This window comes from Myiozetetes cayanensis, unplaced genomic scaffold, assembly GCF_022539395.1.
Source record: "Myiozetetes cayanensis isolate MyiCay16 unplaced genomic scaffold, myiCay2020 scf10, whole genome shotgun sequence".
NCBI classification, from domain to species: domain Eukaryota; kingdom Metazoa; phylum Chordata; class Aves; order Passeriformes; family Tyrannidae; genus Myiozetetes; species Myiozetetes cayanensis.
The window spans coordinates 30,847,592-30,866,639 of NW_026086605.1; the positions used below are offsets into that span (position 1 = coordinate 30,847,592).

Sequence of the window (19,048 nt, forward strand, 5' to 3'; positions counted from 1 at the left end):
GTAGTAATAACTGTCAGGCAGGCGTACGTGAAACTCTCGAAGGAGCTAAAGGACGGATCATGTGCTTGTTAATTCCTAGAACAGTTTTCCTGATCTGATTTTTAGAGTTTCCTAATAAAGAAGAGAGAGCCTTATTCCCAGGAGCGGTGGGCTCAATCATGCTGTTGTGTAGGCTTATGAGATACTTGTTGAAACGAAGAAAATCCTGACCACATCCTTATTGACCAGAAGAGGGTTTAGGACCATAAATTTTATTTTCCTAGAACAGTAATGTCAGTGCCGTTTACCAAAATGTGTTACTCTTACTCTTTTTTTTCTTTGGTTGGTTGGTTAGTTGGTTTGTTTTACACAAATTGTTTTATGTCCCCACCTACATCAGAATGGTGGGGAGAGTTCTGAGTTTTTAAAAGGGATGACTTTCAGGAGCTATGCTTGTAAAAACTACTTCGCAAGTGCCTCTGCTGCGTTGATTTTTTTTTTTTGCGCATTGCATTCATCTGCAGTGATGACATTCTAGGTGATATATCTGCTTCCAGAGACTTCTTAAAATTTAGCCTTTTATGTGTCAACATTTCCATTGCCTCACACGAATCTAGATGAGTTGGGCCGTCATATTTAGTTGGGGAGAACTGATGTGACATTTCTCTCAATATCTGAAGTGATTTTTACTTTAAGGGCAAGTATGATGATTTCGGTATGGGTAATAGGATTAAATAGTAGACCTTTTGTCTCTGGGAGAAGAAATAGCTTAGTTATTCAGTAATCAGAGCACAGCAGAAAAGGTAAAGTGAATGCTTTTGCTTTGTCTTCATTGGCATACTTGGAAAGACATACTCTGAGGAGATAAATGAGCATAAGAAGAAGTGCTGTTAAGTACTGGCTGCATACCTGCAAATGAGAAATTTCTCATGTTTACATCTCTGGTTGGGTTTTTTTGCTCTTGGCTTTCCTGCTGGTTATTATATGATGACACTTGATTGTGATATTGCAAAATCTGCTGCCTTTACACATAATGTCATCTAAAACCTGGAGGAATGGAAAGGTCTGAGCTCTAGATTGCTTTACATTTTGAGCCCACATTTCGGCAGTACAAGCTGTTCTAAAATTCATTTGCTCGTTATGCTCTGTAGGTGTTTTATTGAGTCCTGCTGCATTTGCAGTTAGTGTGAGGAAAGTTACTTCCACCTGTTGGTGTTCAGCAGCAATGACCAGGTCAGACCAGCCCACCTCCCTGGCCAAGGGGCCCCTTGGTAGTGCCAGTACTGGGTACTTCAAAGCAGAGTTAATAGCTGTATGCTCTGGGGCTTGTATATTATTATTTTTTAAAGATGTTAGCTGCTGTAAACATGAGTGCAGTAAAGCTGTATGGGGAACTGAGTGAAAATGACAGATAATATTTCTATCAAAGCAGCCAAGTTGGCAAAGTATGGAGAACACTTTCATTCAGGCCCTTGGCCAGCTTCTGCAGAGCAGTGTTTTCTTGCTCATCCAGGTAGTCCTTGTGAGTAAGCATGGGAGAACTGAACAGAAAGCTAGAAAAAAAAAAAAGCTGTTTTAATAAACTTTTTTTAAGTTTCTGTTTTTAACCTTTAAATTTCTATTTTTAAACTTTCCTTCCAAACCGTGCTATAAAAGATAGGCCTTGAGAAAAGACTGAACCGTGGGCTGTGCATTTTCTGAGATACTTGAGTTACAGCTCTTGTTTTTTATTTTTCTGACATACTAAGCATGTTTTGTTTTGGTTTTTTCCTGTTTTTCCAGGTGAGGATGACGAAGATTCAAACCTGCTGATTCTCAGCTACCCCCAGTACTGTCGATACCGTTCCATGTTAAAGCGCATTCAGGACAAGCCTTCGTCAATACTAACAGACCAGTTTGTTTTAGCCCTTGGAGGCATTGCAGTGACAAGCAAGAACCCCCAAATCTTCTATTGTCGGGATACATTTGATCACCCCACCCTCATAGAAAATGAAAGTATATGCGATGAGTTTGGTAAGTCATGTTACAGCTCTTTTCCATGTCTCAAGTAAAGACACGTCTTTTTAAGTGTCCACTGATTTCCAAAGGGAAGATGTGATTCCTTTGAAGTGAACCAATGGTATTTAGGATTGAAATGTTAAATATCAGATGTGCTCTTTCCTCTCTGAGACTTAAGGCTTCTAGCCACTGGTGATCTCAGTGTTGCAACTTGAGTTCATCACAAAGGTATGTTACATGGGTAGAGCACAATTACTTGATATGAGTGAAAGCATACCTTGTCTGGGTTTGAAATTTGCCTACCTTAACTATTCAGCTGTAGCCTATGTCTTTCCAGAAGCTTTACCAAGTGTGTTGGGTTTTTTTGAAGTCATTATTGGTGCAATTTGCTAGAAAATGCAAAATAGGAGAGAGTCCCTGTGCGTCCAGTTGGTGTTGCAGAGCAGTCACCAGCCATGTGTACGCTCCCAGGGCCCTGTTCAAATGTCAGCTGTAACTGGTGTGTTTCAGAGAGAACTGCAAGATTTGACACCTGATAGCAGCCAGGTGATTTCACACGCTTTGTTTTTGGTGCCAGACCAACCCAAGGGCAGCGGATGTGCTGTGAATGTGTGGCAGCACGCACCCTGTGTAGACACCCAGGGTAACTCCAGTGATGGGTGCAGCGTGGTTTTGTTAGCAGTGTACCCAAGCTGTGAAAATGAAGTTTTATTACCCATATCACCTGATGGATGAGCGCTGCAGCCAATGCTAGAAAAGTCTGTTTGCATAGTGGTGGGTACACCTTTGCATGGGAGACCCCCTACATCTCTGCAAGGAAGTGCTTGTAATCTCGTAGAGGGCAGATTTCGGATTATGCGTTAAACATATAATAATGAGAATGAAAGGGAAGGGCTTCAGTGATTCCTGTGATGGGAGACTCATCTCCCTGTTTTTCCAAACTCAAACATGCTGGCTTTGAGCTTGGTGCCCCAGTTCAGGCCTTGTTGTGTTGGCAGAGAAACACTGATCCAAACTGTGGCACTGGGGCATTTCGTAAGATGGTGCTCCTCTGCTGCTCTACTACTCCATTCCCAGCAGGCAGATGAGATCTTTCCTCACATGGTGTTGCCACTGGAGCACATGACTGCTGGGAGTAGGTTTAGTTTTGTGCTGTCAAGCTTTTTCAGGATCAGGCCCAAACTGTCAAGTCTGCTCACACTCACACAAAACATTACAGGCTTTGAATGAACCACCAATAAAAGTGTTGCTTGCTCTTAGGGGGTGGGGGCGGTGAAAAAAATGAATGAAATACCCTGGAAGTTTGGTCCAATAAACACAATAGTATCATGTTGATTTTTATTTACTCTGAGCTCCAGCTCAGAATATAAAGTTCAGTTTTAATTGACTCTCCTTTTTATATGGGAAAGGTTATTTTAGGCTTGAAGGCGTTTGATGAGCCTACCATCTGCTTTCTGTGGAGTATTTTATTCAGGGTCATTCCTTGATTACAGGTTTGTTGAAATAGTTGGATCCATAATGTAAGTGTATCATGGATTATTAGTAATAGATGAATCAAAGAGATGTGGAGTGATGCAGAAACTACGCTTAGTGAACCATAGCAAGTGCTTTGTTCAGTCTCTGAAAGCAAACTATGCCATTCTCTTGACCTTTGCAAAGCAATTATCTCATTATCAAACCAGAGCTACAGAAACCTTAGCCATAGAAATGAATAATATGTATTTAAAATTTAGTTTGGTTTAAGAAGCAGATTTTTTTAAATCCCTGTTAAAAACAAAAAACAAAACCAAACAAAAAACCCCCACAAAACTACTGTTTAAAAGTATTTGTTATGAAAATAATGATGTGGTAAAACTTGTAAACTCTGCTGTGTTAAGAAGAAAAAACTGACCAATGTGTGGTTCCATATCTGTATTGCAAAATGTATGGTGTCAGTTTATACTACCTTTGTTGAAGACAACAGGCAAAATACTATTTTATCCATTTCCTTGCTGGCAGGACAACAAAATGTACAACACTTTGTTATACAAACAGTTTACATTGATACCGTGTAGATTGATGTCACATGTGGAAAGTGATGACTGGTAAGGCTAAACAGAGGCAGGGTGGGACAGTAGATAAATGGATTGCTCTAAGGCACTGGTATTTATCAGTCAAATCTGAGGGGATACCAGATTACAGAAGTGTGACTAAAATTCTGAAAAGGTATCTGTAGGGAGATCCAGTACACATTTAATTTGAAGGTTATTTTTTACCTTACAAGTGAAAGAAGGCTGCAGAAGGAACAAGACAGGAATGTGTGTTTCACCATTGCCTGAAATTCTCACAGCTCTAAAGTGAATACGAAATTTGGGAAGTACAGTCTATTGATGTCTTTATGTGGGAAACACTGGTTTCTGATATGGATGCCAGGTCTTCTTCAGAAACCTTGCTGCTGAGGAAAGTGTTTCACGTTCCCTGCACGTTGGAGTACTGTGCAGCAGATACAGCATGTCACAAGTGAGACACCAGAAACACCTTTACAAAGAGGCCCAGCTGTTGTCCTTGTTAGGCACTTTTCATAGAGAGAAATGTTTTTCCAGGAAATAGTCTCTTTACTTTCATTATAGATTTATAACAAAACCTGATTTGTTCATCTCTGACTTCTTCTCATACTTCCCTACCTATTTTCCCCTCTTCGGTAGGGTTTAAGAAAAAAAAAAAAAGGCAGGAAATGAGGAAGAAAAATTAAGTTTTCTTGACAATAAGTAATGCTGTTTTGGTGTGTGACTTTTTAAAGTAGAAAGTGGATGTAGATGCTGTCCGTGAGCTCCCACATATGCGGCTGGAAGAGATGCTGCGGTGCTTTGGGTGGTCCAGGGTGGATGTTCTCTGTGTTTCCATAGAACTTCTGTAAGGCTCAGGCTATGCTGAGCTTCCCCTCCAGCTTCAGCCTGGGCTACCACAGCCAGTGCTGCTGCTGACACCACATCTGCCTGTGGCTGCTTGTGTCCTGCCTGTTCACTGCTGGACGGCACATGCCCCAGGAGTTTGGGCAGGAACATTCGGGACCGATTTTCTTACACAGTCCTTTTCTGATTCTCCTCTGCCTTGGTTCAGAGTGCCACCACATCCCATCTAGGGGGCTGCTGGAGCTGAGGAATCAGCTCAGCAGCTGGAAGGCTCAAACATTTGCAACCTGCCAGGGAAGGACTTGCTCTCCATTTACAGAGGAAAGACTGCTGTGAGCGGGAGGCCTCCTGCTCCCCTTCTTGTTGATACAACTACTGATGAGTTAATCAAACTGCCTTGGAGGGTTCCCTTCCAGAATACAAATAGGCTCAAAGGCTTACTTCTGTTCAGAAAGCAGAAGACATAAACCATGCTTGGATGTCTTGATGGCCCAAGTTCATGGCTATGACTGCAGTCAGAGGGTACACGTATTCATCTCCTGAAACAAGAGCAATTAGAGGTCCTCACTAGCGTGAAGCAGTCCAGGTGGATAATGAAATGAACACGAACAATGAAAATGAACAATTCATTTCTCTTCAGCTGAAGACATTTTTCAAAATCCTTTTCATTTATCAGCTGCTTACTGTTACTGAATAACTTTTGTAAATGCATGTAATTTACTGGCATCTGCTGTGTGGTCATACATGCTGCAAGAGAGAAGGAATGAAAAAAATAAGATTCCTAATAATTTTCATTATAGACCAAAGAGCTCTAGCTGGAGGCAAAGCTGCCTGTGAGTGTTCAGAAGGTCTGTCTGAAGGTCACTGGGCATAAATCAGTGTGCACTTGTTGCTAGAGCAGCACATGCCCTCTATGTTTGCTTGTCTGAGGAAGGTGACTTGTCCTACCAGGCTTGTGCCAGCTTCATGGTGTGGAGTGGCTTCCAAGGCACATTGGTGAGTGTGGATTCTTCATGATGCTGCTGTGGGCTGTGTTGCCAAATGCATGTGGGCCCTACAACACACAGATGTGTCTGTCAGCCCAACCTCCCCTTTCTTCAGGCGTGGGGACTCACAGGGCAGCAGCAGGAACAGGAGTGCAGCTTAGAATCAGGAAGTTCAGGTGCTTGGGTGATGGTGGATTTCTACGGCTCCATCAGCTTCACCAGGTGAAAATCTCTCCTAGAGAGATTTGTCATGGTGCTTTGCTACATAAATGTTATAAATCCTGCATGCTTAAGATAAACCAGAAGTCTCTCTTTCATTTTTTGAGCACTGGGTTGCTTTTTCTATAAACAGGAGTGTGAGAGAAAACTAAATACAGTATTTCCTCTCAATTTTTGAACTCTATTTGGTAAATTTTGGATCATTATTTTTATAGCATGCTGGGTCCAGTATGCCATTAAACAAGCTGTTGGGTCTCTGGGGTACTGTAAACACATGTTCACCCCCAAAAGAAGGTTAAAAGTTTTGATTTTACATATAAAGGCCAATTTTTTATAAAAAAATTCGTACCAAAAAGTGAGAGAACTACATCCTGCTGTGGTATCAGTATAATTTCTTCCTCTGAAAAATTAAGCCTTCATTTTACCATATCACAAGCAATGCAATAGGAAACTTCTAATTGAAAAAAACCTGTGTTTTAAAGGGCATTGCAATCCCCACTTACCTCCTCTCCCCAGCCCAAACTCAATGATATATTACATGCTAGGGGAAAATGAATCTACATTAAAAACAAAGCAAACCTCAAAACCTTCAATAAGTCATCTGTCCCTGTAAAACAATGAAGGAAACAGTTTCTCTCACTTCCAGGACTGGCAGGGAGTGGTTAGGAATGAGGGGTGATTTACCAGTCCTCACAGACACTGGTGTTTCTGAGCCAACACTTCCATGAGGACTTACCTTCTGTCTTGGCACTGACCAGGACAGCGCCATGAAGGAGAAAGGATTCTTTAGGGATAGGTCGTGTGCAGAAGAATTGTGTGGGATGAAAGCTGATGACTTCAGGGCACAGAGTGGTACCATTAGTCTTGATGTAGCTGAAATTTGGTCTTTCTTCTCATTATGCATCTCAGTTTACAGAAGTTTGTGACTCACAGATAAAATCAGTTGTTTAGGGGAAAAAACATAACAAAATAAAACCTTGGCAGGGAATGAGACTTTAAAAAAAAAAAAAAAAAGCGAAAGAATGTTTCCAGTCTAAATGAAATACAGTTTTCCTGTTGGTGACTTTCTTTATTTGTGTGAGTCAAAGAGTCAAAGTTGGCTTTTCTTTTTAAGCTAGCTCTAGTACACAATTTGTACTTGGGCTTGTATGGGTGGTTTTTTAATGCTTTTCAGCTGATATGAAGTATCACCATTATTGGGTACCTGCAGGATAATTTATATCCGTGAAATTCAGAAAAACAGAAGTTTCCATATAGATGCTTTGGGCTTCTTTGTTTTGATACAGATGTGATGTTAGAGTGGGATTGATATTAGTGCTCCTCTGCACAGACTGGAATGTTTAAAGCATTTAGAAATGCAATAGGAAGAGTATGGAGACTTTTTATTAGCGTGGATACTGGGACCTCCTTAGATGGAGCTTTACGGTGGCATCTCCAACAGTCTGAAAAATATGCAAATCTTTTCCAAGGTCCTGGGCAGGGTGGCTTAGCTAAATATTTCAAATTTTAGGTCTCTCAAAACAAAAACAGGACATAGCTGAAGGGGAAGTAATGATTAATGCATAATAGTGCTATATACAATATAGATAAATGTACATTTCCTCTTCCCTCCCAACCCACCTCTGCAAATGTGCAAACATAAGCTTTTAGCTTGAAAAAGCAAATCTGGAAATGTTCTGGATTCTGGTCAGACTTCTTTCTTATTTTGTTAATTCAACTGTGGAGCAAGATATTAATGATCCCCAGATGTTGTTTATAATGATTGATTTTTCAGTTGTGAAAAAATACTTGTAGTTTTTTTAAACAATTGATATTTTCTAGTGTGCTCTGCAGCATTTGAATAAAATGTCTGAAGGCAGAGCTGTTTATGTGCCCAACATAATTGCTTCTGTTAAGTGATTTCTTCATTCTTAACATTTTTAGCTCTAATTGCTTTTTCCCCATACATCTAAAAATAAATATTTGCAAGTTTTGCATTCTGTCACTCATTGAAATGCATAAAATATTTGTATACTCAAAGCAAAATGGCACTGATAAGGGGTCACATTCTGCCTTACTTAGTGGCGTAAATCCAACATAACTCGATCCACTTCTGTGGCTGTTACTCAATATTTTCACCAGTTAACCCAGGACAGAATCTCACCCAATGTTAACAGCAAGCTGTTAAGTGAACATAAGCAAAGTGTAGTAAAGTAAGATAAAATACCTTCCCGTCTGCAAGAACTTCGATAGAAACAAATGCTGTTACCTTCTACTCTTTTTTTTAAGTGCATTTTTGCTAGCAACCATAGTTGTAACCAGGATAAATATTAAGATAGATTATTTTTCACTTTATAATCAAAACTTCTTTATGAAGGACGCTGATTTTATTTGGGTTGTGTGTTCCTGCTGCCCTGAGGAAGGCAGCAGATGCTGAGTGGAGGGCCAGGTGCTGCGTGTGGCCATGACCCGGCCGCTTGAGGAGGCATCAGGGCTGGGAACTGTGGGGTATCCAGTATGGCCCGGGCTGGGACAGCTTTGGGGCTCTCATGGGATGGGAGGTGAGATGTCCTCACTGCTGCAGGGGCCCGTGGCACTGCTGAGAGCCCAGGTGTGCCCACTTCCCACTGGCACTTTTAACTGGTTTTTAATTTTTAACTTGGTGACTGTGATGGTGTTGTGGGGTTTGCATGTTTTACCAGCCAGAGTTTGGCAGAGAATGGAATGTATAGTTCCAGCAAACAAAGGGTTTGCAAGTGAGCTGCTCTTCTGTGCCTGATAAATGTAACTCATCACGTGTCTTTTGTCATCTATTACGCACACGTCTGTTTTATGGGTGTCCGTTCAATAAATGATTGTAGATATAAATTACTAACTCCTCCTGTATAAGATTTCCACTCGATGGCTAGTTTTACAATTCAGCTGTCAGAATCACTTTTTGTGATTGTAGAGAAAAGTAACCCAAGCTGCATTCATGGTGCATGTGAGCCACGACCATCATAGATGTTCTCATTTCTGGAGCCATCTATTTTGCAGTATGTGTTCCCCTGGCTTTGATGCCTTCCTTGGACCACCAGGCCTGCCCAGGCTCCTGAGATGTCTCAGAAGTTTCAGTCCACCAGCATCCCAGGCCTGGCAAGCAGCATGAGGTGCCAGGGCTCAGCAGTGGCAGCAAGCAGAGGAGACTTTTGTGTCCAGGGAAGGGGCCCCGCTCCCATACAATGGAAAAGTGAAGTGGTTTATGTCAGAATATGGTCACATTCTTCTGATTAAGCCCACTCAGAAAGACAACATTGTAATATTTTCCAATGACTGTTTATCACGAATTACGTCAGCCTTAGTTTAAATTGCTATTATTTCTCCTTAATGCTTCTTGGTGCCTGCATAATTTACAGCATTGGCATCTGCGGGACTACGAAATAACCTTTCACAACCACCATACAATAGTAAAGAACATGAAGTTTTTGTTGTTAATTATTATGGGACTCCTTTAACTTTTTTACAAAGTGACATAAAATATTGTTGAGGTATTTATGGGTAAAGCTACTTTTACGTGGATCTATTTTGCTTCTGGCTAGTTCTTAACTAAAGCAGTCATTTGTGGTTATTATGCCTAGGGAGATATTATGTCAGAACTGGTTTAAGAGTATTATTATGTATCACATGTCATATATTACATGTCAGCACTTGAGGCTGTCTTTCAATAAAAACAAATGTAATTTTAGTTAATGGTCTTTTAGGTATAGGCCATTTGTAAACTTACCTGAATTCATTTGAAGGTATACTAAAAAGCTTTGTTCTCCAGGAGTGCACTTGGGTAATTTCATTTTGGCTTCAGATGGAATTTCCAAAATATTTATCATTATTTCAATCAGAGGGTGCTGCCTCTAAAAAGTAAATAGTTTCCCAATACCGAGGTTAACGTACACATTTTAAGGAGCTGTAACTGTTACTCATTACTTTGTTTACTTTTCCCCCTTTGGAGCTCACGCTTCCCAGGTTCCCCACTGGTCAGGCTGATAGTAGTATCCCAGGCAACTAAGCCACCTAATGATGATCCTTCACTGTGCCGCTTAAATGAATAGTTTATACCTTCTAGATAATCCGTGGGTGAAGTGGGGGCGGGTTGGGGGAGAAATTCAAGGTTGCAGGCGAGTTTTAGGTTTCCTTGAAGTTTCATTTCAAACTTGAAAAATGCAAACAAAGCAAACTTCGAATTAATGTGTCATTCCCCTTGGTTCCAAATACTGTGCATATTTTCCAGCACTTACTTATTTAAAGCAAGAAATGAAGCATATAGGGTGTGCCAGAAAGTTTACACAAAGAATGAAAACACATAAATGACTCACATGAACTTTTTCTGTTGTTTTTTTTTTTGGTTTTTTGTGGTTTTTTTCCCTTAATGCATAATTATTTAATTACTGGTAGGAAAAAAAAAAAAAGAAATTATTATGTGATTTCTCTCTCTTTCCTCCCACCCCCAAATCTGTGTTTGAGCACCAAAATGATCAAAGCCTGTATTTGTCTCTAGTTGCGTTTTTCTCCATGGGACTGCTGGTTTTGGTGACTATTGTAAGGAATTGAAACCCTACTGGGCAAAAAAAATCAGTTTCTGTCCCCCTGTAAATGCACAGACTGAAGATGTGAAGATGCAAACATGAAACTAAATAAGCGAGCAAAGAGCAGGGTGAGCATTTCGTGTGTTGCTAAGGTGAAATTTAATAAGGGGAACATAAAATGGAGCTAAACTTGCCTGGATGCCGTGAGATTTTTTAATATTAGGCAGCATGCTTGATTTCCCTGGAAATGAGTGAGCAATCTGAATTTAGAGCTGTTTGGCAGGGGGAGGTGGTGTTTCGTTCTCTTTTTCAATCAAAGGCATTTCACAACCCGATTGCATGTGAAAGGGGAATCTATCCTTACGTAAGAATGTAACAAACTTTTCCGCCTAATGAATGAATATTAGGTATTTCGGGAGCCCATAAAAGATGGTAAAAGAGGGAGACAGAGCTGACGTCTTAAAGATTTTAATAAAGATTGAAGTTAGTAGTGAAAAGGTCAAAGTGCCATTTGTTGAGCCCGTGCTCCTGGCATGGTTTCAAAGCTCGCAGTGCTGACTGGGGGGCTGTGATGTGTGTTAATGAACAGTTGTGGCACTTAACTGAGATCATGGGTTGGTCACATGAATATATATAAAAGATATGAGTGAACATTTTTTCCCCTTTTTGCGGCAGTTTGGCTGTTGGAAGGACTAAACAATTAAAAGAAATGTTTGAAATGTTTGAACACCACATTAAGTCCCCTAGTCTGTAAGGAAAATGAGCTATGAATAATAGAATACTGCTCTAGTTAAATATAGTTATTCAAAATTGTTTTTAGCTACAGATGTTATGCCATTTTAGAAACTTAGACTAAATAATGTCAGATCTTGTTTGCTTTTTTAGTATGTTATTCATTTATTGGGAAATTCAAAATTTAAAACAGCTGGGAAAGGGTTTGGTGTTCACTAAGAAATCTTTAAAGTGTGTACATTTCAGACTTACTCTTACAGTGCTGTTTAGAAATGGCTGAATTGTATATTATAGTTATAAAGTTCTGTAAACATGCTCTGCCATGTAGATGACAGGGAAACGTGAAATGGGAAAATGAGATAATTCTGGAGCCAAATTTTATGTATTACAGACTTGATAAAACAGCAAATGGCTTTCTCAGTTTAAATAATTTGTAACTTTCCAGGAACATGCATGGATGTTATGAACAGTATGTCTAAAATAGCAGCAGAAAATAATGTTCATTCTCCTTTAATTCCCCCTTTGATGTTTATGTCAAAACGAAGGAGTTAATTTATCTAAGAGTTTCACTGCATGAGTTGGACTGTACAAAACCAATCATGTAGAAATAATAGACTACCATTGGAAGTGCTGTACTATTGCAGTTTTAATAGCTCTTCAGTTCTGCTCAACAATTAGTCCATACATTTTATAGCTGTGTCTTTAAGAAACTGGCACACTCAGCAAAATCACAGTAATTGGGAGATGATGCAATGTGGAGAGAAATCAGAGTAAGAAAATTAATTGAAAATAGTGTTTTGTCCAGGTTTGGGTTTGTTTTCTTTTAAAATTTTAAACACTGCAGTAGTAATTGCTGGTGGGTGAGACTTCTGCAGAATTTAAATTCCACGTGGCCAGGTTTTTGTGAATTTGCTTTTAAATCAAATTGCGAAAGAGGCAAAATAGGTCATTAAAATTCTTGCTATAGTTTTCTCTCTCCGAAATCAAGTGAGGTTGTTAAGGGGGATCCAGAGGAGGGCTTTTCCTCTCTGTTGACACAAGTGCTGTTATAACTAAGTTCTCACTACCTGTCAGCATCTTCGTAAACCTAATCACACAGATCACGGACAATATGTGAATTAGTTTGTCATTTATACAAACAACTTTAAAGGCTCAGCAATCCCTTTTTGCTTGTACCCACTGGAGAAGGTTCCGAGGCTTTACAGTGTGAGCATCCGTCTTCCCGGTGATACCCAGTGGTGCTGGTAGTTTCTTGCTAGGACCTTGTTTTTATGCATAAATACAGAAATTAAGGCAAATTTTTTTAAAAAAAGTGGTGGATTTTTTTGTTGCCTTTTTTTTTTTTTTGAAGGTTTATCATTGGCGATTGCAACCTTGTAGTGGTTTTTTAATTGCTCTGTTGTCCATTATGGGCCAAAGGTAAGTGAAGCAGTGATAATTTACATTTCAGCTGAAGTTTGGGCCTTGATATTAGATACAGGTGTATCTTGTATTTCAGTGATCAGACAAGCATTTCTGTGTGCCTCAGGGCAGCTGTGTTAGGCTTAATGCTATAAATTACTTCAAGGTAATGATAGATAACCAGTTGACTAGAGTAGGAGAGCAAACCTGGTTCTTAGACTAAAGTAGGGAAATAGAGAGGTGTTACTGCTGCTGCATCTGACACTAAAGGAAATCATTATCAACCCCCTAAGAGCTAACATTTTTGGTAAGTCAGTCAAATGATGATGGCTTTCTGCAAAAAGGGTTATACAATTTCATGGAATAACTGCACTGCTAATACTCTAATGTATTATTCTGAACTGTGAGCTACAGAGGAACGTCGAAGAGCAGGAAGACTTTATTAGAGAGATTTTTTCCCCTACTTTCAACTTTGTGCCCCATTCTGATGCCTGTGCTTTGCACATTGTATTGAAATACTGGACAGGGTTAAGGAAGGACCCAGAAAGCAATTCATGGTACAGAAAACCTACTTTTAAGTGGAAGACTAAAGAATGTCAATTTGTTTAGTGCACAGAGGAGAAGACTGAGAAGGGGCCTGATCACACTCTGTTAGTTCTTCCATAAGAAGAAGACCTGTGACAGAAGAGGTCTCTGTAATTTGGCAGACAGACACATAGCAGGACCCTGTGCTTCAAAGTGGAGGCAGATAAATTAATGCTGAAACCAAGGCACAATTATCTAGCAGCGAGGGGTAATTAACCATGGGAACAACTTAGCTAGGAGCATAGGTTCTTTTTTACTTGAATCCTTTAAATCAAGACTGATTTCCAAAAGGCATGATCCTTACTCAAGGAAGTCTTTATCCAGTAGTCATTCTGTTGTATAGGCAGTATCTGCAGAAGGTAAACAAGGCACTAATATCCTACTAATTCTTTCTGGCCTTAAAAACTGTAACTGTATTAATATATGTAATTTGTTGCTTCTGGGCCAGTAAAGGCTACTTTGTGCTTGGATCTTGTGTCCATTATACAGTAAAACAAACCCTCCAAAAAAATTGCTTGCATTCTTAATTAGACAAGGCAGAGCTTTGCATCTGCTCTGTGGACTGGAAACTGAGGAACAGGAATGTGGAGGAAGCTGGTGTGTTAGGAGCAAAACATCATTGTGTTCATTGATACACATTGGTGGCTCTTGGTGCCCCATGTCCTCTGTTCTCCTTACCCATCTCCATCCACCATGAGCACTTCCCTGTCTCAGAGCACTGACTGGGCAGTGTACTCCTCTGCTCTGGTCTCTGAGGGCTGGTCAGTCCCTTGCTTGTTCTGTGTTGGGAAGATCAGCTCAGGGAGAGTTTCAGGTCAATTTTAGGCCATTTTCAGTAACTTCTTCAAAGGGCTCTGCCCTCAGGTGAAGTATGGAAAATGTAACTCAGTAGCATCTTGTTTAAATGTGCAGAAACATAATGCAGGATCATCTACGGATTTACATTACCAACTCAATGAGTCTTCCCTGGTGTCCTTCACAGACATCTCCAGTCACCTTACCTTTCTGTGTAATAGCTTTAAAGAGCATGTTAATTAAAAAGCAGGTGTTAGCAACAAGTGAATAGTAGAAGAGAATGAATTTACTTGAAATCAGCAGTTTCAGGCCACAGAAAGGGTAAGGGAATATGTGAAAAGGCTAATGGTGATCATCCCGCTAACATGGGTGACATTCACAGACACTGCGGCTGCTTCAGCAGAGAGACACTGTGCGACCTCCCAGCTCTGTCATCTCCCTCCCGTGTTTCACTCTGGGTTTGCAACTGTAGTAAAAGTTAAACTCCCAGTGAAAAACAGCTCTTTGGTGTGGGGTGGCACATTTACTTTAAGTTGGTGTTGATTCTACTTCTCACTTCGTTGATTAAATAAGTCCCTTCATCTTCAAGTCTTAACAAACCTCAGCTGAACTTTGCTGAGTTGGGCCTGTGTCCCATTACATGCTTTCACAGAGGTAGAACATAAGTTTGAAAAATGGAAAGGATTATTCCCAGGGTCTTGAGCAGCTCTTAGCTCAGAATACCAGGTACAAAATTAGCAGTATAGTTGCCCTCATTCTTTTATAGAATCCCGATTTTGCAACGAACCATAATCGTTTGACTGATTTACCAAAAAATTATGGCTCTTCAGGGGGTTTTTGGTGCCGGTTGTTTTGAAAGGCAGCCTGTAATTAAGATGAATACATGTACATTGTGAATGTTTAGTTATGGTAGAGATGGGTTTGTTATAAAACAAAAACCCCCTAAAAATTACCTAGCTGCAAATCCTTGCAGTTACTTAGTTTAGAAGGTTAAGTCAATTTATGGAAGTCTGTGTTTACTGTCTTTAGAGCTTGATCATGACATTGGAATGTATTTTGGAAAAAAAAGACCCTATAAAATGAAATCCACATTTATGGGTAAGCAGCACAGAGCACTTAGGATCAGCAGTGAGACTACAGTATCTCTTTGAAGTGTAGTGAAGAGGAGTACTTGCTGCTGCCATGTTGGGTTTAGAAGGTAGTGAATTGATAACTTGGTATTTTCTAACACTGTAACAGCAGCTGGACCCAATGCCATATATTTCATGAAAATGTGGACTGTGATATCCTAATGACAGCAGTCAAAAGATAAAACTAGATCTGAAGTACTTAATTTAAAATAAAACTTTATTATAAAGTCAGGTCTCCTAAGATGCTGCTTTTGTGCTGCGCTGCATGTGAGTAATCTGGGTGACTCATCTAGCCTCTGACATACTGCAGCCATCAACATTCCCAGCCACGAGTGTTGCCCTTCATAAAGGAAATATCCTATTTTTGGTATGGCAGTGTCCTCAGTTTTAAAGAATTTTCCTCTTTTAAAGTGCTCAGACAATTAATGCCTCATGCATGTATTCAACAATAGTTGCCTAGCAACCATCAGAAATATTCGGGAGAGCAAAGGAAGCTGAGATGAATGAGCAGTAACATCAGCTCCCATTTCAGGTGAGCTGGAGAAGGCATCAGGGCTGCGCTGGCTGGGTCCAAGCCCGTAGATCCATGAAAATCAAACAGTCCCGAAGTAGCAAAATCGAGCTCCAACTGGCACATCCAGCCACACGCAGAGATGAGAGGGGTTGTGCAGCCAGAAGGGCTTGCAGGAGGCTGCAGCTGGTTGGACTTCAGCACTTTCAGAAGCCTAGACCAAAACGATGTAACGATGGTTAAAGTAAATTATAGAAGGTCAACAAACACTCCTTGATGGCTGAGGGAAGTTTTGCCACCTTGTCGTATGTTCCACCTGCAGCTAGAGAATAAGTGACGGTCCTGTTTCCTTTGGTAGAAGTGTCTGGGCAGGGATCTGAGCTCCAGGAAAACCCCTTACACGGGGCTTGGCTCCAGACCTTCTCTTGCATTGCCACCTGGTTTCCATTTATTCTCATTTTGCATTTTAATTCTAACATAACTTTTACCTCACAGGAGATTTTCTCACTCTACTGACTCAAGTTCTTGATGCCTTTTTTAACACTGGAAGATGCTAATGAATGGAATGGAAATCTTTTCCGCAGTAACAGCCCACAGCCACTATATGCCTGTTTGGATTTTGGTCTTTTATCTTTTTCTTTTATTTTTTTAAAATTTTTTTTTCATCAGAAAAGTTGAAATTACGTGCTTGGTCTAGGATTGGAAGGACTGAATTTTATCTTGTGGGGGCCAACTCTGTCACAGCAGAGCTAGTGTGGCCATGTCCTGTGCCTGTCCTTTTCTCAGGATGAGGTTTGGTGCTGTTCCACAGTCTCCCCAGTGGCTACCCCATTGCAGCACCTCAGGACTTTGGGACCCACAGTTCAGTGGGATGCACTGTCTTGTCAGAACCATTTGAGATGGTTATATATACTTTTGCAGTTTTAATCTGTAGAAGTATATTCAATTGGTTTCTTTCCATTAGACACATAAAAATTAAAGAACCTGATAGTTGCCTGTTAGTGTTGCTCAGAACATTTTTGACTGCCTGCCCCCATTTGAAGAAAGTTATGAAATTCTGACATTCTCCTGTTGGATAGAAAAACCGGATTTATGATCATCTCTACTTCAAAGGTAAAGGTTAAGAACAAGATTAGGATCTCCTTTCCACTCATGTAAATCCACAGGAGTCAATTACTTTGAACTGACAGTGATGTGATTTAGATCAGAATCTGGCATTAAGGCCTTTTGGGGTTTGCTCTTATACCCATCGACTTTCAGTGCCACTTGACTGCTGACTCTGCTTTTGGTATGTGGTGGTGGTATTTGCATGTGGAAGTGCCTCAGGGGCCCCACATAAAACATTGGTTCACTAGCTTTAGTGGGATTTTTTAGATTAGATGTTAAAATGTTGAAATCAAAATATGTAGGGGGTGGTCGGGAAGTATCAGACACACAGTGGTAATCAGAATAATGCAATTTTTGAGGCCGCTATCTCATGACTTAGCTGAAAAAAAATCCCTTATGTATCTTGGAGGTCTGAGGCTTTTACTCTTTCTGATTATAACAGGCATTTATTTCTGGCCTTGATGGCTGATGAGATATCAAACTTAAAATATGCCATGATCCTATAGTCTGGTAGTGCTTTCTGGCACTGGTCAGTGACTAAATATAGCCAGTTTTGAACCGCTGTGATAAACCTGGAAATAATGTTCAGCAGAAAATTCTCAGACAATTCCACAGACAAATGTGGAATATGAAGTGACTTTTCTGGATTGCATCTGGTTCATACTGTATATGTTTTTTTGCCCTGTCTCTCTCATTCCCGAGTTTTCCAACTGCCATCCTACAAATGTTTTGTGGTACAGATAAATCTTAACTAAGGCATCCCAGTGGTTCATGTTGGTTCATGCTAAAGCAACAAATAACATAAAGGGGTTTTAAACCCCAGCTATTTCATGCATTCCTTTTGGCTTTGTAAAACCATTTTGATTTGTTTTTATGAAAAGAAGGTGTATTTAAAAAAAAAAAAAAAAAGGCATGCATTTCTAGAAATCACTGATTGTCTTCTAACTGGCATAGTCCAGAAACATGCAGATTCTTGCATTGTATAATGGGATTAGTGGTATTCATCTGTCATGCATAATGTGAAGGTGATAGTCAGAAGAGGAAAAGAACTTTTTTGAAAGGATTGGGGGTTTTTTGTTTGGTTTTTTTTAATGATTTATCCACGTACTTGTGTTTTTTTCCTTTTATCTTTTTTTTTTTCCTTTTTTAAACTTCTAACAGGCTGTGTTTAATTTCAAGATGGTGTCTTTGCTAGGAAGATAATCAAATGTAATGTCTTCCACAACCTCTTCGTATGCATGACTGCATAAAGCTTGTGTAACAGTTTATTATTATAAAATTAGTATAGCATAGCATAGAGCAAACTGGGCCCCTGGCCAGATGAACTAGACAATGAATAGTTATATAAGGTTTTGAAGCACATGTATTAGAACACAAGCGCCCTGTATTTTCTTCTCAATTGTCTGCTGTTTGTTAATGTTTCCCTTTCAACGTGATTGCATCTCAATTTAATAGCACTTACCATTTCAGGGTTTACTGTGCCAGCGCTCACATAGTTACATCCCCTCTGTGCTACAAAGCCTGCATGTATATTAAAACTGAGCTAGGCATGGTTGGCTAATGGGTACTTTGAGAGATATGCACTTATAGAATTAAGTGATGTATGTAATTGTTAATTTTGTGTTAACAAGTTTGAAAAATGTGTTTCACCAATAATTGTAATGCTCCATTCTGTGCAAAGTGTGACATTTTAATTCTTGTTGAACAGTTTCCTACCTCTGCTCTGTGTTTTCATGGCAGGGTATTATTTTGCAATCAGGATAAAAGCATTATTTATTAAAGTTCTAAAATATTACATTACTGGAAATTTTAAACTGCAGATCAATCTTCTCTTTCATAAAAGCATTTCATTGATTTTATTTTTTTTAATTGGTCTTTGAATTTAAACCGAAGTTCTGCATTATGGATTGCATGTGATTCCAGAAGCAGAGGGATGTTTTAGTGGAGACTTGATGCTGCTTTAAAGGCACCGAGACGTACCTGTCACAGAACTGTGGGAAATGCTTGTGTTTGGCATATGCAGCTTTGGGACTGTCAGATCCCAGCCTGCTGCATTTTTGGCACAGGGAGCCCATTGACTTGGGCTGTGGGAAACCTACACTCAGCACTATCGGTCCTTGTGTCTTTTTCTGCACCTCCAAAGGAACTTCTGTTAGAGACTTCATGTCTTTGGGAG

The 19,048-nt window shown here is 39.9% G+C and overlaps 1 protein-coding gene across 4 annotated transcripts in view; it reads left to right on the forward strand.

Annotated features, from left to right (window-relative positions):
- The window catches only part of ARID5B (AT-rich interaction domain 5B), a 114,445-nt gene that overhangs the window by 44,966 nt on the left and 50,431 nt on the right, over positions 1-19,048 (forward strand). For all 4 annotated transcript variants that reach the window (XM_050340613.1, XM_050340629.1, XM_050340604.1 and 1 more), the window contains one exon: positions 1,762-1,992. In XM_050340613.1, coding sequence (XP_050196570.1) covers positions 1,762-1,992 — 231 coding nt within the window. The remainder of the gene's footprint in view (positions 1-1,761; positions 1,993-19,048) is intronic.